At 48.4% G+C, this 25728-nt stretch overlaps 1 protein-coding gene across 1 annotated transcript in view; it reads right to left on the bottom strand.

Moving 5' to 3' along the window:
* LOC140429605 (A disintegrin and metalloproteinase with thrombospondin motifs 19-like) overlaps window positions 1-25728 on the bottom strand; it is a 789098-nt gene that overhangs the window by 311985 nt on the left and 451385 nt on the right. Inside the window, exon 13 of the mRNA XM_072516849.1 lies at window positions 15162-15331. Within this exon, the coding sequence (XP_072372950.1) occupies window positions 15162-15331 (170 nt within the window). The remainder of the gene's footprint in view (window positions 1-15161; window positions 15332-25728) is intronic.

Below are 25728 nucleotides of genomic sequence, written 5' to 3' on the forward strand. Positions count from 1 at the left end.
GGTGGCTGGGGGGGGGGGGGGGGGGGGGGGGGGAGATAAAGGGGTTAAAATGGGGAAGGCAGGGGGGGAATGGCAGGGGTGTTGGTTAGCTAGTTATTTATTTATTATGATGTTCCTGTTTGTTATTGCGTGTTTTTGTATTTACTGTTCATACAAATGCCTTAATAAAAATATTTATTGAAAAAAATTAGCAAAACCTCGTGCTCTTTTGACTGGTTCCCCCCAGGCCCCACACATTCCAGGTGACCACCCTTGTTGAGGGTCGTTTACAACCCCCCCCCACCACCCCAGCCTCGAGTCAATCATTATCACTGCAAAAGGCCATAGCTTGGCCGATGATTCCCAGGCTACAGGCCCACCTAAGATGGTGACCTGTCCCACCTGAATGGTGGAGCAGAGAAAGATAAATGGTCACCATTAGTTTCCCCTTCTCCCAGTCAACAGATAGCCTGTTGTCTCTTCCAACTCTCTCCCCTCCCCCACTTCCCGACCCATCGAGCTTAACCAAACTGGCCCAAAAAGTCTCAGCCCCATCCCCCACTTGACTTCCATTAACTACCTTACTTTTTAGTGCTAGTAAGGTGACCACCCCATCCCAGGTCCCACCTATTCCTTAACCATCGCCTTAACGTCTGCCCCAAGCTCGCCTCTCCCGCCCATAAAAAACAAAAGCCTTAAACTAAGGAAAGATACCCCCTGCCGTCTTAAGCCCACAAAAGAAGGATAATCATAAAAACAGGTTAGAGGAAACAGCCCCATCCAAACAACTCCACCATTACCCCAACTCAACTCAAAACAATATGAACATGGCCAATAAAACAGTAAAATAGTAACACCCGCAACATCCAACCCCCCACTTGCATCCCTCAAACCCATGACCAGTCCATAATCTCTGATAAAGTCCTCAGCCTGCCCCAGAGTTTTGAAACAGAAACATGACTCTTAGCCTCGCTGTGTACACAACCGCAAATCACACTCTTCGAATAATAGGACTGTCTTCACCTTATTGAGGCTGCCCATTGTTTTGCCAGTTCCGTGCCAATGTCCTGGTAAATCCTTGCCATGTTACCGTTCCAACAGATGGTCCGTGCTTTCTTGGCCAATTCCAGGACCTGCTCCTTTCTCTTGAAATTATGAAACCGAATGATCACCACTGGAGGTGGCTCATTCAGTCGCAGTTTCTGCCTCAATGTCCTGTGTGTGTTGTCCAGCTCCGGCACAGCAAATACCTCAGCATCACTCATCAACTGGGAGAATTTTGCAGCAAAGTATTCAGTCAGCATTGAGCCCTCAACTCCCTCCGGTAGACCCACCATGGTAAAATTGCCATGTCACTATTTCTGGACACCATAGAGACTATAGTGTTCACTCATGTGCAGTGAGTCCTTGCTGGAAGTATGCAAAAAAGGTGTTTGATGAGAGGCAAAGCTAATTTAGTTTAATGCTCCAGCTAATGTCCTTTCTTGACATCACATTCAGCAGTATGAATCATCTTGCCACTAATGCTATTTAAAGGGATCATCAACTCCTTCCAAGCTCAGTTGGTGGTCCAGCTGTTACAGTTCTATATATTTTTGGTACTTTTCAGATTTGAACAGAGGACTTGCAAAGCAAGACAAGCTGATAGAAGAAATAGGAAGACGGTGGGTCAATTGACTGTTAGCTGGTGCCAAATCCATCCATCATAAGAACATAAGAACTAGGAGCAGGAGTAGGCCATCTGGCCCCTCGAGCCTGCTCCACCATTCAATGAGATCATGGCTGATCTTTTGTGGACTCAGCTCCACTTTCCGGCCCGAACACCATAGCCCTTAATCCCTTTATTCTTCAAAAAACTATCTATCTTTATCTTAAAAACATTTAATGAAGGAGTCTCTACTGCTTCAGTGGGCAAGGAATTCCATAGATTCACAACCCTTTGGGTGAAGAAGTTCCTCGTAAACTCAGTCCTAAATCTACTTCCCCTTATTTTGAGGCTATGCCCCCTAGTTCGGCTTTCACCCGCCAGTGGAAACAACCTGCCTGCATGCAGCCTATCTATTCCCTTCATAATTTTATATGTTTCTATAAGATCCCCCCTCATCCTTCTAAATTCCAACGAGTACAGTCCCAGTCTACTCAACCTCTTCTCGTAATCCAACCCCTTCAGCCCTGGGATTAACCTCGTGAATCTCCTGTGCACACCCTCCAGTGCCAGTACGTCCTTTCTCAAGTAAGGAGACCAAAACTGAACACAATACTCCAGGTTTGGGGAACAATTCTCCTACCTAAATCACAGTGAAAATTGATGTCTAGGACATTTGCTGTTCAGTAAGAACATTCTCACTGATCTCTTGCACAGTCACAATTCAACCTCAGAGTTGGGCAAGGACCACATTGTCAATGGCGGTGAAGGTGAATATAGCCGTGACCTTTTATCCTCCAGCTTCTTCCAAGACTTGAGCTGGCCATATTTACAACATCTCACAGGCTGCCATACAATGTTACATAAAGGACATCGCTTGGGCTCTCTTCTCAATGAGAACTACATTCATTTCATTCACTCTTGCTAGACTAGAAGGTGGAGTGAGCTTTTCAAAGATGACAAGACTCCCCTTGGTGCACTAGTACCCACAAGGTGTCTGGAAATAGCAACATGATGCCATTGACTAAATGCACATCATTCTGAAGGCACCAAATGTTAACAATGTCCTGTAAGGGAACAAAAAAGAATCCTTCTCCTTCGATGTTCAGCTGGTGCATGATTATACACAGTGAATAATGCAAGTTAATATCTGGCATCCTGGAGACAGACATGATGGCTTCATTCTACATAGTCCACAGCAAACCAAAAGGAGGCTACTGGATACACACACACACACAAACACACACACATGTGAACAGCATGTGTACAATGAGAGCCATATTGCCATACAAAATTTGACTGAGCGGACATTTGACATACTAAAACCGCCTTGATCATTTTGGAGGATTTCTGCACTATTCAGCAAAGTGGGTGTGAAGATTTCCTGCATATTGCAGGGCCCTCACCACTAGCTACACAGTGAGCAGTTGAGAAGCAGAAACACGAGGAGGAGGAGGAGAAGTGTGCATGAGGAGAAGGAAGGAGGGAGGAGGCAAGCTGAACAATATCTTTCTGGCTGGATTATATTCATTATTGTGTGACACCAATAATCACTTTCTCAACTGCCCATTCATCAACATTTCCACACCATATCTTCCCTCTGTCACTGACCATCATAATGTCCACTTAGCCACAAGCAAAAACAAAAGCCATCATAAAATAAACGTTCCAAACCAAACTTATTAAATGAAACCATGTCACTTGCATACAAATTCAGCAATCACCTTGTGCATTCCTTGGGTGTACATCTTTCATCAGCCTTTGCCTGTCTTAGTTCTTATAGGCAGTTCTACCCAGCAGCTGCAGCGTGGCTGGTGGAAGACAGCTGAGTTCCAACTGAGAAGATTGTAGATGGTTATGGAGAAAATGCCAAGCTACTCTAGGCCTACAAGGCCAGACTGCACTTTCTTGGCATCAGCTGCACTGGTCATGCAGGCAATATCAAGGGTACTGGCGGAATGACAGGAGAAATTCTTTCCTCCTGAGAAAATTCAGCAGGTTTGTGCTCCATGGATCCACTGCAGCACATAGATATTAGCTGGAAGTTGTATGTGCGGCAATGAAAGTTGTGACATCAGACACCGGATCATTGTTGGGTCCACATGTGTGCAAACCCAGTTGTTCACCACCTCCATGCTGGATAGAATGGGCTCCAAGGTCTGAATAATACCTTGTGACATGCTGGAATACGCCTACTTCCCAATGCATAAAGCATTTTTTTGTGCAGTCCCCAATTGAAACCAGGGATGTGGGTGGGGCAGTGAAAGGTGATTGTGGAGTTGTCTTATGAAGAAAGGTTAGACAGGTTGGGCCTGTATCCATTGGAGTTCAGAAGACTGAGAGGTGATCTTACTGAAACATAAAAGATCCTATAGGGTGGATGCTAAGAAGGTGTTTCTCCTTCTAGGAGAGACTCAAATTAGGGCAAATAGTTTAAAAATAAGGAGTCGCCCATTTAAGATGGAGATGAGTAGAAACTATGGGTGGGATTCTCCGAACCTGCGCCGGGTCAGAGAATCGGCACCCGTGATTCTCCGGCCCGGATGGGCTGAGCGGCCGTGACAAAAAACCCGAGTCCCGCCGGCGCCGTTCTAACATGCTCTGAGCCGGTGGGACCTCGGCGTTGAAGGGTCCGGGGGCGGCCCGTGTGGGGGAGGGGAGGTCCGCCCCAGGGGGGGGGGAAGGGGGGATCGGGGCCCACCGATCGGCGGGACGGCTTCTCGGGCTGGGGGCCTTCTTTCTTCCGCGCCGGCCCCTGTAGGCTACGCCATTTGGCGTCGGGGCTGGCGCGGAGCAAGGAGCCACTGCGCATGCGCGCGTTGGCGCGGGTGCCACTGCGCATGCACGCATTGGCGCCGGTGCCACTGCGCATGCGTGGACCCCGCAGCAGCCAGTTGACGCCGGGGTCAGCAGCTAGAGTGGCGTGGGCCACTCCAGCGCCGTGCTGGCCCCCTGTGGCCCCGAGAATTGGGCACCAAAATGCTTGTTGACGCCGGAGTAAGACACTCCCGTTTTTACGCCAGCGTCAATACTTAGCCGCCCGATGGGAGAATCCCACCCTATTTCTCTCAGAGGGTTGTCTTTGGAACTCTCTTCCCCAGAGATGTGGGGGCAGGGTCACTGAATATTTTAAAGCAAAGGTAGATAGATTCCTGGCTAACAAGGTAGTCTAAAGGTCATCAGGGTGTGTGGGAATGTGGCATTGAGGCCACAATCAGATCAGTCATGATCTAATTGAATGGCGGTGCAGGCTCCCAGGGCTAAATGGTCTACCCCTACTCCTAATTTGTATGTATTTAAGCTGGCACTAATGCTATTCTTGTCCTCTGGGTGGAGGCAAGTGTGCAGTGTCTCATCGCATGCAAATCCTGTCTTTATGCTAACTGTAGATCATGCACTGTGCTGGGTGATCGAGCCAGTGACTGTGAGTATGAAATCGAGGGATGGGTGTCTTCAACAAACCGTTTTATCGCTATCCTTCCTGCCTGGCCACATTGCATTTCTTAGCTATCAAAGAGGAGAAAAACACAAGCACAGTATTGTTGGAAGTGCATGTTCACACTGTTTGCTGCTTGTAAAGTGGAAGAGTGTGTGGTATGGGGGTGCGGGGATGGCAAAACAAGGATTGGGTATGAAGATAGTCATCTTTGATGGCTTCTGGCACATTACTGGCTACTGCCTCATCAATAGGCACTCCAAATAAGCCAGCACAAGCTCCTCCATGGAGGTTAGGACGTGCAGGCATATCTGTCCCCTCCGTTTAGCTCCGCATGCCTCCGGTTGTGTGCCATTTTGTCTTGCAAGCGAGAAGCAAGCTTGTTTGTGAGATGTAATCCATTTGGATGGTGTGTTTGTCGTGGCTGAATAGCTGACAGTGTGCAAGCTGAGTAATATAGGTGAGAGGCTTGCAGTCGTACTGTGTGTGAAGACGTGGTGAAGCATGTGAATATTAGATATGAGACCTGATTGTTCGCGATTGTCGGTAGGTGAATGACGGGGGTCTGGCGAATTGAGCATTTTCTGAGGCTTGTGATGCTGTTGGTAGGATATGACATTTGAAGGTCATTTCGCTGACCTTGATTACTCATGTGAGGTTCTTGAACTTCTTACGACATTGCATCAAGGTCCTTGGTGCTTGACTCCTGGCATTGACCTTCTTGATTATCTGTTTCAATTGCTTTTTGAGTGTGTGTCTAGAGGGCCTCCTGTGGATAGAGGACAGCTTTCCTCCTTTCCACCTCCACCAACAAGGAGTCCAATGCAGTGTCTAAAAATCCTGGTGCTGGATTTCTCCTATGTTGTGTTATTCTTCAATATTTCCACATTAGAGTCACTTCCTGCATTATTGCTAGGACCTGTTCTGCTTTAAGAAGTGAAATGAAAAGTGCAGGCTAGCTTTAAGTAGTACAGATTAGCTTTAGGTGGTGCTAGCCACTCAAGTGGTCCCCTGCTCATAAATCCAACCAAGCAATGAGCTGGACACTGAAATCATTGCAACAGGCAAGCAGTGTAAAGTTTGCATGCATTTAGCCTCCATGTATTCTGTCCAAAATTTTACTTTTTGAATGTAAAATTTCTCTGTCCATATTTAACAGTACAATTTAGGAAATGATCTAGAACAACGATCAGTATTGGAGGGCTGGGCCAACTGATGTAATGCTTCTATAAAATAACATTTACCGGTGTTTTCTGGAATGTGCTTTGTTTAGCTTACCGCTGTCCAGTTTACACTGTCCAATTCAAACCGCAATGCTTCCAATTTCAAGTGCATTTGAAATCATGAACAATGTGGTTTGGACTCTAGCAGGGCTGTCATTGTCTGTGGTCTGTGGTGTACAATTTGTTTGGATTTGGTCCCACACGGTCTACTCACACAGCAAGGCAGTTTAAATGATTGATTGTGTTCCTTAATTGTTTTTTCTAATTCTCTATTCAACATACTTTTTGTTTTGTCAATTTTTATTTTACAGCCGCTGTCGTTCATGTGTTTGAGCAGCTGGCCACTTGCACCCAATGCAATGAATGGACATTGCAAGAATGTCAACTGATACCCTTCATTGGTGTCATTTATTTTCACTTGAAGTGTTCCCAGGTCATTTGCACAAATTTCATCTGGTTACTGCCATAATATCTGACCTTTCAGTCAACTGAAGATATCTTATTTTTTCTTTATTCTTTTATAGGTTGTGGACGTCACTGGCAAGTCCAGAGTTTCTTGTCCATCCCTAATTGCCCTGGAACTGAGTGGCATTTCAGACAACCCTTAAGAGTCAACCACATAGCTGTAAGTCTGAAGTCACATGTTGGCCAGACCAGGTAAGGACGGCAGATTTCCTTCCCTAAAGGACATTAGTGAACCAGATGGGTTTTTATGGCAATCAATTATAGTTTCATTGTCACCGTTACTGTGACTAGTTTTACATTCCAGAATAATCAATTCAATTTACATTCCACCGGCTACCATGGAGGAGTTTGAATCCATGCTCCTTGAGCCCCTGGATTAATAGTTCAGTGACATTATCACTACATTCTTCCTTCACTCTAGTGCTGGCTGTACAACCAACAGATAGACAAGACGTTCCTACTGAAGATTTTCCCTTTGAAAAATTCTAGGCTGGGATTCTCCGTTGTGAGGACTAAGTCCCCACGCCCACCAGAAAACGGGTGCGAATCACCCCGGACTTTTTCCTATGAAGTCCGGGGTGATTCTCCATTTTCAAGAGGGCTAGCAGGGTCCCGACTTGCGTCCTGCAGCTCTGGCTGGCGGCGAGGGCCTGCAGATACGCCCGGGCAGCCGCACATGTGCGCGGCGGCAGGCCACGGTTCCATGCATGCGTGTGGTTGCCCGCGCAACATTGCGGAGCCCGGCACGGAGAAATATAGGCCCCCCCCAGAATGAGCACACCCACCGATCGCGGGCCTGGCCACTGTGGAGGCCCCCGTCGGAGTCGGATCCCCCCCGCCCCCCCACCAGGACGGCACCTGCAGTCACAACGCCGAGGTCCCGCCGGGTGGGACCACATGTGAACCACGCCGGCGGGGCTCAGCGGAACCCGGCCCGTCAAGCATGGAGAATGGGGCCTCTTTCAATGACCCCCGACTGGCGCCGCGTCAACCGCGGAGGATCGGAGAATCGCGCCCCTAGTTTCTAGTTTTAGTGTCTTCCTCTACTATCTCAAGTAAAGCATTCGAATATCCAGCTGTTGCCATGGACTTTTGAATTAGTTTCTGTTCGTTATTAACTCTTTTTCTATATATTGCAGTCAGAAACAGCCAGACTGGATTTTGGTTTAGGAAAAGTGAAGTCACAATGAGTTGTGATACATTTCCTTTTTTTCCCTTTAAAAATCTTTTTTCCAATTCTCGGGCAGTTTTAGGGGGGCCAATCCACCTACCTGACACATCTTTGGGTTGTGGGGGTGAGGCCCATGCAGACACGGGCAGAATGTGCAAACTCCACACAGACAGTGACCCGGGGTTGTGATTGAACCCGGGTCCTAGGCGGCGTGAGGCAGAAGTGCTAACCACTGCGCCACCGTGCCCCCTTTTGTGCTATTTCCACCTCAGTAACGTCGAGCTAGTGATCTGCCAATGTATTTTGAAGAGAATTAAGTCATCAGATCAACGGCAGAATTCGAGACTAAGTGCTGGGGCAGGATTCGTAGAATTCTACGATAGCAAAACAGGCGCCGTACCAGGACCGATTCAGTGACCGTTGTGGGACTAGCACTGGCGCCACATAGAACACATCGATTCCAATGACAAACGGTGCAGGAATTGCCGGATTTGCGATTGTCAGGAGCCTGACAAGCTGCAGCCACATATGCACACTGCACTTCCCACACACACCATCTCAGTCAACAAAGTGGCAGCGAAGAGAGCGACACCCCATTTTACGGACACCGAGCTTGAGACCCTGCAGTACACCATGGAGGAGAGGCAGGCGACCCTGTACCCTGGCATGGGAAGGAGGCTGCTAGCCACTGCCATTCGTCATGTCTGGGCATAGGTGGCAGCGGCCATCAGCGCCATGAGCAACACCATCTGGACCAGCCAGAAATGCCGGAAGAAATTGCGGCCAGGGTGAGTAAGAGAACAAAGAACAAAGAAAAATTACAGCACAGGAACAGGCCCTTTAACCCTCCAAGCCTGTGCCGATCCAGATCCTCTATCTAAAACTGTCGCCTATTTTCTAAGGATCTGTATCCCTCTGCTCCCTGCCCATTCATGTATCTGTCCAGATCCATCTTAAATGACGCTATCGTGCCCGCCTTTACCACCTCCGCCGGCAATGCGTTCCAGGCACCCACCACCCTCTGCGTAAAGAACAGGGGCAGCACTGTGCCCCTGGCACCAACCCCCGTCCCTCACACCCATAACGCTCCCCCACCCAACCCCCCACGCGGTGGGCAGCCGAACCACCACCTGCACCACATGCCGGCACGCATACCGGTCGCCTGGCCACTGAAGCCACCAGCTACCCACCCCCTGGGTTGCATGTGTTGGACTGTCTAACACTGCATTTTCTGCCCACCCCCCCCACCCAGGAGAAGGCCACCCATACCCACCGGGAGCAGGAGAAGACTGCAGAGGGACCGCTGGACCTGCGGCCCCTCACCCCGGCAGAGCAGCAGGTCCTGGACATGGTCGGCAGGCCCAAGAGAAGGGCAGTCTCCGGGATGGAGGCGGGAGTCGGGAGAGGAAGTGAGATCCTGCTGAGTTGTGGTTTCAGTGACACGTGTGTCACCCAATGCAACATCACCCACACACCACCCCCACACACACACCACCATCACCCACACCCCTCACCTCTGCTCCACACACCTCCCTCCACCTACCCACTCTTCCCCGGCCCGTGGTCTGATCATGGGTCCTGTTTTGTGCCTTGCATGACCTGGTGATAAGGGAGGTCCTTCTAGTGTCCCCCGTTCCAGCCAGAGCCACAGCCAGAGCCCTGGGTTCCGAGCAATGATGAGGATATATTGAAATGGATGAGAGTCATCAACCCAGGCCCAGGCCATCCACAGCCCAAGTCCGGGGATAACACAGATTTCCTCTCACAGTTGATTCCACCGCCCGCCACGTTCCCAGAGACACTTGCTTCGTTTGGGCACTGAAATGCAGAGGTTCCTCGGACACTATCTGGTGCTCCCACACAAATGCTCCGGTACATCAGGTGGAGGTAGGAACTCCCGAGGGGAACAGATGGTCGGAGGGCAGGCTGACCCCAGGAACTAGCTGCCATCCAGACAGGTTTTGGGTTTCTGGAACGGACAGTCCCATCGATTCTGGAGACGCAGCCGCATAGCCAGGGACTACATGAGGGGTGGTCGGCGAGCATCCATCAACTGCAGGTTCAGGTGGAGGAGTCCAACTGTGTGCAGGAGCAGGTGGTGGTGCTGGCGGTGCGTGCCACTCAGGCCAACAGCGCACGGGTGGCGACCGCGGTGGAGGCCTTGAGGCGAGGGTTTCGGCCATGGATTAGCATGTCCAAGGCCTGGGGCAACCTGTACAGATGGTGGCTAAGGCCCAGGACACGGTTGCCCTCTCACAGGCAAACATGTGCCAGAGCTAACTTGGACATTGCAGTGGCGGTCCTGAGCGTGGCCCAGTCACAGCAGTCATGGTTGAGAGCGTCAGCGGCATTGCTCAGGAACTGCCGATGTAACAGACGCAGAGGGAGATGGCCCAGTCCTAGAGGGAGATAGCATAGTCAGTGGCTGATGTGGCACAGATGCAGAAGGTGGTGGTACAGTTGGAGTGTGATGTGGCGCAATCCCAGACGGAGGTGGTCCACTCCCTGTATTCTATGGCCGCGGGAATGCAGATTCTGGTCGAGACGGCAGTGGGCCTCCAGGATTGGCAGAGCTAAGTGGCGGGACTGGCCTTCAGGCGAGGGTTTCGGCTATGGATCAGCATGTCCAAGACCTGGGGCAATCTGTGCAGGTGGTGGCTAAGGCCCAGGACAGGGTTGCCCTCTCACAGGCAACTATGTGCCAGAGCCGCAAGGATATTGCAGTGGCACTCCTGAGTGTGGCCCAGTAACAGAAGGCCATGACTGAGAGAGTCAGCGGCATTGCTCAGACACTGCGACGTAGCAGACGCAGAGGAGATGGCACAGTCACTGGCTGATGTAGCGCAGACCCAGAAGGTGGTGGCACAGTCAGAGTGTGATGTGGTATGGCGGAGGGTGGGGCATGAAGGGTGGTGGGGTGGCGATTGAGGTGCGGGGGTGGGAGCACCCATGTGGACGGTGCCACTCTGCAGAACCCGGGGGCAAGAGGGGGTGGTCAGTGGGGTGCGCAGCAAGATGGCTGCCTTGCAGGCTGTGACAATGGCGGTCCATGCCTGGACATCGCCCCAGTCCCATAGGGTCACCCAGGCCCCACTGCCCTTCCCCCCATCACCCCCCCACTACCTCTCCCCCCCCCCCCCCCCCCGCGCCAACCAGCCTGGCCACGGTCCCGCGTCTCTGTGTCCTATCTCCTCTCTCTCTCACTCATCAGCCACAGCGCTTGTTTCACGATTTTTAGCAGCAAAAGTGAACCTTGCCATTGGGAATCCGGCCAGTGGAGGCGGAGAATTGCTGAGGTGCCGGATTATACCGGGTCAGGCCCACTAATGATGTGCCAATGCCGTTTACTGGACGTGCATTGACACTGCTGTCGAGGCACAGGAGACTTGCAATTTGGCATGAAAGTGGCACCCGCCATGATTTCAGCGTCAAAACCGATTTTCCGCCCAATCGCGTTTCCAGATTCTGGCGTCAGCCGACGGAGAATCCCGCCCATGCCTTTGCAAGTAAACAAAGTGTATTTTCCTGAACATTTCTTCACAAACTGTAGCATTTTAAGCAAGTCATTTTCACATACGATGGGGATTTTTTTCATTGAGTCAAACATTCAGCATAATGATTTCTGAGTTATGCTGTCATCTGGATATTTTTTGAAATAAATAATTTCTACTTCAACTTGCACTGTATGCTCAATTTTAATCTCGGGGGTTATTTGAATATTTGGAGCAACTGATGTAAAATTCCAACACTGGGTCAGCTAGTGATGCTCAACGTGCAGGAGTCTCAGTCTTTGCCTTTAATATCTTTGGTCCTTTAAGGGGGGGGAAATCTGCTCCCCTTAACCCCACAGGCCTGCATGTGAATCCGGATCCACAGTAATGTGATTGACTCTTAACTACTTCCGGAGATGGCCTCGCAAACCATTCAGTTATATCAAATTGCTACAGAAAAGTTAAGCCTAATCCAACAGACCAGCTAGAATAGATCTAGATCTGGGCACACTCTGCCCAGTCGACTCTGCAAGGTCTTCTTTACTAACATCTGGGAATTTGTTCCAAAATTGGGAGAGTGGTCCCAAACAGTAGCCAAGCAATAGTAATAGCCAGGCTCACTGAATCATACCTTACAGCTAATGTTCCAGATTCCCCTATCACCATTCCTGGATATGTCCTGACCCACCAACAGGACAAACCTACCAGAAGTGAAAGCAGAGTACTATACAAGCAGGATGGAATGGTCCTGGGAGTTGTCACATTGGCTCTGGTATGTTTTGGGACCAATGAAGAAGGATTGTTGGATTTGGTTCTGAGGAATGGGGTGTGTCAAGTGAGTCAAGTATCATTTGGGGAACATTTAGGGAACAGTGATCATCGTATCATGTTTAGGTTAGCTATGGAAAATGACAAGGAGAAACCTCAATGGCAGGAGGATGAACTTTAGTGGGGTGAGAATGGATCTGCCACAGGTAAATTGAAATCAAAGACTTACAGAATTGTAATGAAACCAAAGGCTGCCTTTAGAGGGGATGCTTCAGGTACAGTCAAGGAACATTCTAATAAGGGGAAAAGACAGAGCAAAAAAAGCCAGTGTGCCCTGATTGATAAAGGTATAGAGAGTAAAATGAAACAACTGCGGATATGAGAGATGTCGGGTTGAAAACCAGGCCAATTGTAGAATGTTCAGAGGGAAGAGAGAGTGTAAAAGCAAATGAGAGGCAGAAAGAGAGTATATGAAGAGACAGGTAGCTAAAATAAAGTGGAATCCAAAATACATCTATACACTATAAATAGTAAAAGGATATTGAGAGAAGGGGTGGCGCTGATCAGAGACACAAAGAAGGAATATGTAGATAGAGGCAGAGGGTATGGTTCAGATACTGTATGAGTACTCTGCGTCTATCTTTATCAAGAGAACGATGGTCATTGTGGAAGAAGAGGTTATTGAGATACTGGATGGGCCAAAAATTGATAAGGCTGATCTATAAGAAAGGCTGGCTGTACTTAGTTTATAAGTTACTGTGAGGAGATGCGATATATCCGAGGATGCTGAGGGAAGTAAGAGTGAAAATTGTGGAAGTACTGACCATAATCTTTCAATCCTCTTGATGTGGGGGAACAGGAGAATTGCAAATGCTTTACCCATGTTCAAAAATGGTGCAAGGATAAGCTCAGCAACTACAGCCAATCAATTTAACCTTGGTGATGGAAAAAGCTTTAGAACCAATCATCCAGAACAAAAGTAGACAAATTAATTAAAGCCAGCACAGATTTTATGAATTAAAATAGGCTATAATAAAATTCTTTGATAAGGTTAATGCAAAGGTTGATGAGGGTAGTATAGTTGATCTGCTGTACACGGTCTTCCAAAAGGTGTTTGATAAAGTGCAACATAATAGGTTTGTCAGCATATTAATGACAAAGCTTGGAAATTCTGGGAACCGTGAGGAGGATAGTGGTGGACTTCAAGACGATATACAGCTAGACTAATGAAATGGGTAGACATGTGGCAGGTGAAATTTAATGCAGAGAAGTGTGAAATAACATATTTTGTTGGAGGAACAAGGGGAAGCAATGTAAAATAAAGGATATAATTCTAAAAAGGGGCGCATGGAAAAAGATATGCGCACAAATTATTGAAGCTGGCAGGGCAGATTGAGAAAGTAGTTAAAAGCACAACTGGGATCTTGAGCTTGCTAAATAGAGGCATAAAGTACGAAAGCAAGGACGTTATGAAGAAGCTTCACATACCACTAATTTGACCTTAACTGAGTACTGTGCTCAACTCTGGGGACCGCAGATTAGGAATTTGTAAGAACTTTAATGAGGGTATAGAAAGGTTTGGGTGGAATGGCTCCAGAGATAAAAGACTTCAGCTATGTCAATCAACGAGAGAAACTAGAGTTGTTCTGCTGAGAGAAGGTTGAGAGGAGATTTGATAGAGGGTCAAAATCTTGAGGGTCTACACAAAGTAGATAAGTGAGAAATTGGCAGAAGGGTCGCGAACCCGAGGACGTCGAGTTAACATGATTAGCCAAAGAACCAACGGCAACAAGAGGAAAAACGTTTTAGGCAGCAAATGGTTAGGGTTTGGAATGCAATGCCTGAGAAAGTGGTGGAAAACCATCATGCCTTCCAAATGGGAACTGGATAAGTACTTGAAGAGAAACACTTTGCAGAGTGGGACTAGTTAAATTGGTCTTGTAGAAAGCTGCCACAGACACGATGGATAAGAGAGACTGCCATATACAAAAAGTTAAGAGCCACATACAAGCTCCATCTTCCTTTCCCCTCTTCTGTCTTTCCCCCACACCCCTCCCCGCCTGCCATGGCTTTCCCCATTCATTCCAGTGTCCTCAGTCTGATTATTTTGCACTCCACTTCTTGTTTTGTTATCATGCCTGTTTGACTCTGCTCTGCATATTTTGGTTCCATTTAATGGTTTTTTTGGACCTCTCTTACTCACTCTTCTCCTTCATTGTCTTTCTGCGTATCTCTTCCTCTCTATCCTCAGCTATCTTTCCTCCATGTTCCTCCCTCTTCCTTCTGCTTCTGTCTGGATTTATGTAGTCACAATATACCTTTCAAAATATTCTATTACCTCCAAGAATGTGATTAAAGAATATTATCTCTGTGAGCATGCGCAGGGGCGGACATGACTAGAGCCATTATAACAGCATAATGTAGTTGCGACAGAACGTTGCAGCTCTTTAAAATTGTTCAGCCTGGAAGACTAATAAAAATCCAGTGGAAATTTGCAATGGTTCTTCTGTGTTGGGATTGTTGAAAATTCACAAAACAAGAAGCATGCTTTACCAGCCTTCCAGGCTTGGTGTTTTCAAACAGCCTACAGGCACTGACATTGGCTTTGTGGACAAGCATAAAGAAGAAAGGAGCTGTTTTAAGCTTTGCATTTCAGATCAAAGAAGCTTGTGGGATAATCTTCAAAATACCTGTTGGCATACATTTGAGCTTTCATATATTCTTCCATTGAGTGATGGGATGCATGCTTTAGTACATGCTGAATTCATCATCTTATCAACAAGCAGGGGTGGTCACCTATTGAATCACTGATAACAATATTAAATTGGGCACCAATTTGTTTGCTATCATATGTGATCACCAGTACAACAAATTTAAATCTCCATCATGTCACAAAACTGATCAATGAAACCCCACAAATTTAGTTCTTTGGAATATGGAAAAATATGAAATTGTGAATAGAGGTCTTAAGAAACATAAATACCTTCATCAGTGATGGCATACCACTGCAAGGAATGCTTTTGATATGATGGCCTGTTGAATGATTGGCACTGTAGGTCTCGAAAACCTGGCGCTCCTGCAGGACAAGGAGGATTCTTGCATATCCTGTATTGTACACGGGAACCCTGACAATTCCTGCCTTCAGGACCAGGCCTGGATGGAAACAAAATAAGAAAAATCTCTTTTAGTTCTGAAGAAGAGTCACAAGGACTCGAAACGTTAACTCTGGGCGTGATCAAACGGCCTCGCGTGCCCAACTCGGTGACACAACGGTGTCATTAATTGGACGAGATAAAGATTTACATGTTTAAGTGAGCCATTAGGCATATTTAAATATGCCTGCATCCAGTTCTCCCGAGGCCCGGGGACGAACACCCGTTCCTGGGAGACCTCAACGTGGCGCTGTTTGGCACTGGTTCACATAAGCGTGGACCAGGCATAACAGCACCTGGGGGGTGTCTCCCAGACCATTGGAGGCACCTGGGTGGTCAGGCTCTGGGTAGGGTGCTAATCTGGCACTCCCACTGCCATCAGAGCACCTTGCCGCTACCACCCTGGCACCTTGGCAGTGTCACCGAGGCACCCTGGATGGGACTGCCAGACAGGCAATGGCCCTACCGGGGTGCCAGGCTGACAATGCCAAGGTGTCTGATTGCCAGGTTGGCACTGCCAGGGATCAGGCCCGTGGAGCCCTTCCCTTAAGAGGTGGGATGAGGGGGCTTGAGGACAACTTTAAGAGGTAAGTTGGGTTCGTGAGAGGGGGGCTGGAAGCTGCGGTGTGGTGTCCATGGAAGTTTGAGAGATTTAAAATGGAAATGAGATAAGTGCAGCCTCGGTGGGGCATTCCTGATTGAGTCGAGAAAAAAAAGAGTCCCATTTGGTCGGGGGATCATTCTCAGCGCCCAAAGCAGGACTCTGTTTTTTGGGCATTAAATCACACTTTTTGTTTCTATCCCCACAGATGTTGCCAGACCTGCTGAGCTTTTTGCGGAATTTTCCATTTTTATTTCAGATTTCCAGCATCCATAGTATTTTGCTTTTAACAGAACATAGAACTGTACAGCACAGTATAGGCCCTTCGGCCCATGATGTTGTGCCGAACTAGTCTGAAACTAAGATCAAATCAACCTACTCCCAATCATTCTAGTGCACTCCATATGCCTATCCAATAACCGCTTGAAAGTTCCTAAAGTGTCCGACTCCACTACCAGAGCTGGGAGTGCTTTCCACGCCCCAACCACTCTCTGAGTAAAGAACCTACCTCTGGCATCCCTCCTATATCTTCCACCATAAACCTGATAGTTATGCCCCCTTGTAACAGCTACATTCACCCGAAGAAAAGGTCGCTGAACGTTACTCTATCTATCCCTCTCATCATCTTATACATCTCAATTAAGTCACCTCTCATCCTCCTTCGCTCCAATGGGAAAAGCCCTAGCTCCCTTAACCTTTCCTCATAAGACCTGCCCTTCAATCGAGGCAGCATCCTGGTAAATCTCCTTTGCACCTTTTCCAATGTTTCCACATCCTTCCTATAATGAGGTGACCAGAACTGCACACAATACTCCAAATGTGGTCTAACCAAGGTCTTGTACAGTTGCAGCATAACCTCGCGGCTCTTAAACTCAATCCCCCTGTTAATAAATGCTAACACACTATAAGCTTTCTTCACGGCTCTATCCACTTGGGTGGCAACTTTCAGAGATCTATGAACATGAACTCCGAGATCTCTCTGCTCCTCCACATTCTTTAGAACCGTGCCGTTAACCCTGTAATCCGCATTCAAATTTGCCCTACCAAAATGAATCACCTCACACTAATCAGGCTTAAATTCCATCTGCCACTTTTCAGCCCAGCTCTGCATCCTATCAATGTCTCTTTGCAGCCTACAACAGCCCTCCACATTATCCACTACTCCACCAATCTTGGTGTCATCAGCAAATTTACTAACCCAACCTTCAACTCCATCATCCAAGTCATTGATAAAAATCACAAATAGCAGAGGACCCAGCACTGATCCCTGTGGTACACCGCTGGTGATTGGGCTCCAGGATCAAAATTTACCATCTACCACCACCCTCTGTCTTCTATGTGATAGCCAGTTACTGATCCAATCAGCCAAATTTCCCTCTATGCCATGCCTCCTTACTTTCTGCGTGAGCCGACCATGGGGCACCTTATCAAATGCCTTATTAAAATCCATGTATATGACATCAACTGCTCTACCTTCATCTATGTACTTAGTTACCTCCTCAACGAATACAATCAAACTTGTGACTTACCCCGGATTAACTATCCCAAAATTACCCCGCTGACTATCCTGGATTAAGCTGTATCTTTCCAAATGATCATAAATCCTATCCCTCGGGACCCTTTCCAAGAATTTACTTATAACTGAAGTGAGGCTAACCGGCCTATAATTCCCAGGGTTATATCTATTCCTTTTCTTGAACAAGAGGACAACATTCGCCTCTCTCCAGTCTTCTGGCACTATTCCTGTAGACAGTGAGGACAGAAAGATCAAAGCCAAAGGCTCTGCAATCTCATCCCTCGCCTCCCAAACAATCCTAGATATATCCCATTAGGCCCAGGGGACTTATCTATCCTCAGGCTTCTCAAAATTTCTAACATATCTTCCTTCCGAATATCTGCCTCCTCCAGCCTAACAGCCTGTATCGCACTATCCTCCTCAACAACATGGCCCCTCTCCTTTGTGAACACTGAAGAAAAGTATTCATTCAGGGCCTCTCCTATATCTTCAGACACCATGCACACGTTCCTACTACTGTCCTTGACTGGCTCTAACTTCACCTTGGTCATTCTTTTACCCTCATATAAGTGTAAAAAGCCTTGGGGTTTTCCTTTACCCTACCCGTCAAGGACTTCTCATGCCTCCTCCTAGCTCTCCTAAGCCCTTTCTTGAGCTCCTTCCTAGCTATCTTGTATCCCTCAAGTGCCCTAATTGAACCTTGTTTTCTCATCTCTTCCTCTTGACAAGACATTCAACCTATTTTGTGAACCATGGTTCCCTCACTCAACCATTTACTCCCTGCCTGACAGGGACATACATATCAAGTACACGCAGTATTTGCTCCTTGAACAAGCTCGGCATCTCAATTGTGCCTATTTCTGACAGTTCCTGTTTCCATCTTATGCTCCCCAATTCTTGCCTAATTGCATCGTAATTACCCTTCCCCTAGTTATAAACCTTGCCTGCCGTATGTTCCTATCCCTCTCCATTGCTATAGTGAAAGTCACCGAATTGTGGTCATTATCTCCTAAGTGCTCTCCCACAACCAAATCAAACACTTGGCCCGGTTCATTACCCAGTACCAAATCCAATGTGGCCCCGCATCTTGTCGGTCTATCCACATATTGTGTGAGGAAACCCTCCTGCACACACTGGATAAAAACAGCCTCATCCAAACTATTCAAATTATGGTGGTTCCAATCAATATTTGGAAAGTTAAAGTCACCCATGACAACTACCCTGTGACTACCACACCTATCCAAAATCTGCATTGCAATCTTTTCCTCCACATCTCTGCTACTGTTTGGGGCCCTGTAGAAAACTCCTAACAAAGTGACCGCTCCTTTCCTATTTCTAACTTCAGCCCACACTACCTCAGTCGACAGATCCACCTCAAACTGCCTTTCTGCAGCCATTATACTATCCTTGATTAACAATGCCACTCCTCCACCTCTTTTACCACCTTCCCTAATCTTACTGAAACATCTAAACGCCGGAACCTCCAACAACCATTCCTGCCCCTGTTCTATCCACGTCTCCGTAATGGCCACAACATCGTAGACCCAGGTACCAATCCATGCTTCAAGCTCACCAACCTTATTCCTGATGCTCCTCGCATTGAAGTAGACACACTTCAAACCACGTTCATGCCTGCAGGTCCACTCTTGTGACCTTGGTACCTTCCTCAGTACTGCACTACCCTCAACTTCCTGAACTCCAGCAACGCCATCTCCTGGACTACAAATCAATTTCCCATTCCCCTGCCAAATTAGTTTAAACCCCCCCCCCCCCCCCCCCCCCCCCCCCCCCCCCCACGAAGAGCTGTAGCAAATTTCCCTCCCAGGATATTGGTGCCCCTCTGGTTCAGGTGTAACCCGTCCTGTTTGAACAGGTTCCACCTTCCCCAGAATGTGCTCCAATTCTCCAAGTAACTGAAATCCTCCCTCCCACCCCATCCCTGTAGCCACATGTTTAACTGCATTCTCTCCCTGTTCCTCACCTCGCTTGCATGTGGCACTGGCAGCAAACCAGTGATGACAACACAGTCTGTCCTGGCTCTCAGCTTCCACCCTCGCTCCCCGAATTCCTGTTTTACATCCCTGTCCCTTTTCCTACCTATGTCGTTGGTACCGATGTGTACCACGACTTGTGGCTGCTCCCCCTCCCCCTTAAGGATCCTGAAAACACGATCAGAGACGTCACGGACCTTGGCACTTGGGAGGCAACACACCAACCGTGAGCCTCTATCATTGCCACAGAACCGCCTATCTGTACCTCTAACTATGGAGTCTCCAATAACTAATAACTTATTCAAGCAAAATCTCTTTTGGGGTGCACAGACACATTGAGTTATACCTTTTAACTCTGTTGGAAAATAAAAGCCCTGAACGTCCCTGAGGCTTGAGACCCAATTCTGACAGAGAAGAGCAGTTGTTGCAATTTTCCACTGGCCCATAAAAGGCCTTGACACAATAAGGAGACCAGGGGCGGGATTCTCCGTAATCGGCGCGATGTCAGCCGACCGGCGGCAAAAACGTCGCGAATCAGTCCAGCATCGCGCTGCCCCAAAGGTGCGGAATTCTCCACATCTTGAGGGGCCGAGCCCTTACGTTGAGGGGCTAGGCCCGCGCCGGACTGATTTCCGCCCCGCCAGCTGGCGGGAAAGGCCTTTGGTGCCCCGCCAGCTGGCGAGGAAATGACTTTGCCGGGCGGCGCATGCGCAGGAGCGTCAGCGGCCGCTCACAGCATCCCCGCGTATGCGCAGTGGAGGGGGTCTCTTCTGCCTCCGCCATAGTGGAGACCATGGCGAAGGCGGAAGGAAAAGAGTGCCCCCACGGCACAGGCTCGCCCGTGGATCGGTGGGCCCAAATCGCCCCGCGCCTCCCCCCCCCAGGACCCCGGAGCCCGCCCGCACCGTCTGCTCCCACCGGTACGGTAAGTGGTTCAATCCACGCCGGCTGGCGTGGGTTGACAGCGGCGGGACTTCGGCCCATCGCGGACCGGAGAATCGCCGGGGGATTCCCGCCGACCGCCGCGGCGCAATTCCCGCCCCCGCCGAATATCCGGTGGATGAGAATTCGCGACACGGCGGGGGCGGGATTCACGCTGGCCCCCGGCGATTGTCCGACCCCGCCCCAGGGATTCCCCCAACAGATTTCCTGCAGCTTCCACCTCCTTTGCCACCTGCAATCTGAATACTAGGAAGAAATTGGGAGAGTTGCAGCTTTAAGAATATTGCACTAAATTTCTCAGTACCCTCAACAAAGAGTTTGAACAAATTAGTTATACCCATATTTTCCTTCACCAAATCTGTGTTAGCTTCAATTAAATCACATTTGTTCAGTTGCCCGCTATCTGTTCTGGATTATCGCTTCTGAAAGCTTTCCTACCACAGAGGTTAAATTGATGGCCAGTGGTTGCTGGACTTATCTTTATGCCTTTTTTTCACAAGACTGTAACATTTGCAATTCTCCAGTCCTCTGGCACCACCCCATATCATGGGCGTCATTCTCCGACCCCCCACCGGGTCGGAGAATCGCCGGGGGCTGGCGTGAATCCCGCCCCCGCCGGTTGCCGAAGTCACCGGCACCGGAGATTTGGCTGGGGCGGGAATCGCGCCACGCCGTTTGGCGGGCCCTCCCGCTCGATTCTCCGGCCCCCCCGCTCGATTCTCCGGCCCGGATGGGCCGAAGTCCCGCCGATAATTTTGCCTGTCCCGCCGGCGTGGATTAAACCACCTTTTGAACGGCGGGACAAGGCGGCGTGGGCGGGCTCCGGGGTCCTGGGGGGGGGGCGCGTGGGCCGATCTGGCCCCGGGGGGTGCCCCCACGGTGGCCTGGCCCGCGATCGTGGCCCACCGATCCGCGGGCGGGCCTGTGCCGTGGGGGCACTCTTTATCTTCCGCTTCCGCCACGGTCTCCGCCATGGCGGAGGCGGAAGAGACTCCCTCCACTGCGCATGCATGGGAAACTGTCAGCGGCCGCTGACGCTCCCGCGCATGCGCCGCCCGGGGATGTAATTTCCGCGCCAGCTGGCGGGGCAACAAAGGCCGTTTCCGCCAGCTGGCGGGGCGGAAATTCCTCCGGTGCCGGCCTAGCCCCTCAATGTTGGGGCTCGGCCCCCAAAGATGCGGAGCATTCCGCACCTTTGGGGCGGCGCGATGCCCGTCTGATTGGCGCCGTTTTTGGCGCCAGTCGGCGGACATCGCGCCGTTTCGGGAGAATTTCGCCCCATAAGAGGATTGGAAAATTATGGCCAATATTTCCACAATTTTCCCCCTTACTTCCCTCAGCATCCTCTGATGTATCTCATCCATTCTTGGTGACTTTCTGATGATAATGGTAACATCTGTAAACCAAAGGTTAAAGCACCACAGAAAATTCATGTTTACGTAACTGTTTGTAGTTTAGTTATGTGCAATAATCTAGTAATCAAAGTATATTAATCAACTGACCTGATATTATACCCTGTGTAATTGTAATCAATGCAGGACACTATTACCATGTGAATGGCCCTTTGTAGTTGCATCCTTACTTGACAAGTGAAATACACCACATGGCCCTAGGCTGGTGCAACGCTTTAAAAGGCTTAATTACAGAGCAAATGCTGTGAAGCCCATCAAGATTGGATGAGCTAAGGCCTTGAACCCTTAACTCACCAGCCATTGACACTTACTAATTATACTTAAGATAGAAGCCCTGTTTGAAGAAAACAGCTGTGAGGTTTCAAACCATCAGCTCTGTGCCTTAAATTAATTTAAGTCTTTTTACGTGTTCTGTTTCGGTCTTAAAAGAATGGCTTTCGCTTCAAAATACATAAAAGGCCTTTCTATTAATTCTCAAGGTTACAGAACCAAAGTAAGTTCTGTGATCATTTTTTGTAGCTATGTAATTCTTATGATCCTCATTACATATGAACATGTATTAATTGAATGCATCATGCTGTATTTTACATATGTATCTTGCTACCTCAACTTTAACATACTGATTGTCTTTTACGCACCAATTTTAAACACACTTTGTATGGATTTGATTTTTGAAATAACTTGCTAATTTGTGTATTCGTACTCTTTTAATTATCTTTGTTCCAAGCATCGACAGTTTCCATGCCCGCGTTAATGAGAACCCCACAGGATAACACTAGTTAAACATCTAGGATGATGCATCCAGAAATGAATTTTTAGAGCTTGACATCACACACACTCATATTTCAAATAAGCGGACAAAGAAAATATCTTAAGGTGGCTCAATATCTCTGTAGAAAGTCATAACATGTAATTCAACAACAAAAAATGAGAAAATGGTCCCACAAGTAGCTGACACCTTAGAACACCAGTCAGGAGGCAGCAGGAAATGACATCAGTTGATGACCATTACCCTTAAAGAACCAATCAGAAATTGATCATTCAGTACCCGTCCAAAGGTGTGCAGGTTAGGTGGGGTTTTGGGGATAGGGCAGGGGAGTGGGCCTAAGTAGGGTGTTCTTTCTGGGGGTCGGGGTAGACTCGATGGGCCGAGTGGCCTTCTTCTGTACGGTAGGAATTCTATGGGTCTACTAGTGATTATACACAAGGGCTATACCCCACAAAGAGTTAAAAAGGACCAGCTTTCATCTGCCCGACATGCCAAGTTTGAAACTGAAGGTGAAAGATTGCTTTCTGTTTGGGAGCAGAAGACCACAGAAGTGGCAGAGATAAGGGCATATATCACCTTGCAGCCAGGGCAAACCTGAAAGTAAGTCAGTGAAGTTGCTGCTTAACTCTGTTAAGTATTACCTTTTGTAATTTCTTAAACATGGTCTGAATTACGTCACCAGATTGTCTCCTATTGCCTGATTGGTTAAAATCTCAGAAGAACAAATTATTGGGTGAGTGCAGATTCACAGGATTGGAGCTTGAACTTTCAGTACACTTTCTGTGCATCATTTGGCAGTTTGTTTCTTTGTAAAGTACATCACTGATCCAATTGCACTGAAAATGACACATGCCACATCTGGATTTTTTGCACTTTCCTTTCTCTACCCCTCAGCCTTCTCTTCAGAAAAGAGTTAGGGTTAGGGTTTAGGGTTTAGTCTTTCCTGATGGTTATAACCTCTCAAGAGTTGGTACTATCCTGTCGTTCTTTATATTAGCAGATAATCTATTCACTTCATTGACAATTTACCACTTGTAATGACTCTGGAAGAAAGCTACTTTCCAATACAGTATCTCTGAGAAAATCAATTTGCCAATTGCATGGAATCCAAATGAATAGGTAAAGTTGTGTTGCTCAGTGGGACTGAGGGAAAGCACTGCTAGCTGTAGTATCTGGTAGTCACCAATTCTTACTGATTAGTAAATCAATAATGCTCATTAGTAAATCATTACAAATGGAAAACAGGGGCTGAAATCTGTTGCTAACTTGGACGTCCCACCTCCTCACCGAAATGTGATACCATGGGTGGTGAGGTCGGAGGCAGCATATTGCTGGTGGCAGCAGAAGCTGTCGTCAGGGCAGTCATGTAGTTACGTACAGTGGTCTGCCCCCAAGAGCTGCTGGTCCAATCAGAGGGTCAGCAGCTCATCAGCGTCACTGTTAGCACCAACCTCATCTTCAAATCTGTGTCATCTTCAGAATTTCAAACGTGAGGTGTAGGAAATGGAGCCAATTTAGGAGTGAGCACATGTCTGATGGATCAACAGGATATTGGGAGAGATGTAGAAGAGCATTAGAATAGTTTTCTTTCCAGGCAGCATGGTGGCATAGTGGTTAGCCCTGCTGCCTCATGGCGCCTATGTTCCGGGTTCAATCCCGGCTCTGGGTCACCGTCCATGTGGAGTTTGCACATTCTCCCTGTGTTTGCGTGGGTTTCGCCCCCACAACCAAAAGATGTGCAGGCTAGGTGGATTGGCCACGCTAAATTGCCCCTTAAAAAAAATGAATTGGATATTCTAAATTTATTTTAAAAAAATAATTGTTTTGTTTGGAAGGATTCTGGAAGCGAGCAGTCATGCAGGTGCCATTTAGTACACCTATTTAAAAACATGAAACGTAACAGGGGAAACTTCATCTGCCTGTCCATCCCACTTCACAGTTCCCAAGCAGATTCCCATGGGTAGATGTGCTATGTCGCAGATGGGTGTGACTGCCGAGCATCCCAACTAGACTGTGAGGCCTGGACACTTTGCCTGAACACTGGAGGTTGCAAAACCGCAGGGGTAGCAGCCAACAATCAAACACCCTAGAGCTAGGGGGCAGCAGTGGGGATAACCCAGCGACTGGAGGGTGGGTGGTGTTGGAATGTGGAATGTGGGGAGGGTGTACCTAAACCCCATCCCAGTACTGTTCCCAGGGGGGTTTGGGGTGCGCCGTCTGTGGTTCGGTGCCCAGGATCCCATGGTGTGGCTAAGGGTGCATATGCAGGGCAGGGTCCAGCAGCACAAGCGGCTTGTTGGATGGCACCCTGAGAGATGGCAGAGAATGAAAAGGTCCGGGATGTTTGGGGGACTCGAGAGTGCCAGGGTGGAAGCCAGAAAGGATTGTCGATATCTTAGCCTCTTCAATTCCTTACAGCTATCACCTGATCGATGATAATGTACAGTACGAAGTCTTACAATACCAGGTTAAAGTCCAACAGGTTTGTTTCGATGTCACTAGCTTTCGGAGCGCTGCTCCTTCCTCAGGTGAATGAAGAGATATGTTCCAGAAACATATATATAGACAAATTCAAAGATGCTAAACAATGCTTGGAATGTGACCATTAGCAGGTGATTAAATCTTTACAGATCCAGAGCTGGGGTAACCCCAGGTTAAAGAGGTGTGAATTGTGTCAAGCCAGGACAGTTGGTAGGATTCGGCAGGCCAGATGGTGGGGTTGAATATAATGCAACATGAATCCCAGGTCCCGGTTGAGGCTGCACTCATGTGTGCGGAACTTGGCTATAAGTTTCTGCTCGGCGATTCTGCGTTGTCGCGCGTCCTGAAGGCCGCCTTGGAGAACCCTTACCTGGAGATCAGAGGCTGAATGCCCTTGACTGCTGAAGTGTTCCCCAACTGGAAGGGAACATTCCTGCCTGGTGATTGTCGCGCGATGTCCGTTCATTCGTTGTCGCAGCGTCTGCATGGTCTCGCCAATGTACCACGCTTCGGGACATCCTTTCCTGCAGCGTATGAGGTAGACAACGTTGGCCGAGTCGCACGAGTATGTACCGCGTACCTGGTGGGTGGTGTTCTCACGTGTAATAGTGGTATCCATGTCGATGATCTGGCATGTCTTGCAGAGATTGCCATGGCAGGGTTGTGTGGTGTCGTGGTCACTGTTC

This window comes from Scyliorhinus torazame, chromosome 9 (genome assembly GCF_047496885.1).
Source record: "Scyliorhinus torazame isolate Kashiwa2021f chromosome 9, sScyTor2.1, whole genome shotgun sequence".
Taxonomy (NCBI): domain Eukaryota; kingdom Metazoa; phylum Chordata; class Chondrichthyes; order Carcharhiniformes; family Scyliorhinidae; genus Scyliorhinus; species Scyliorhinus torazame.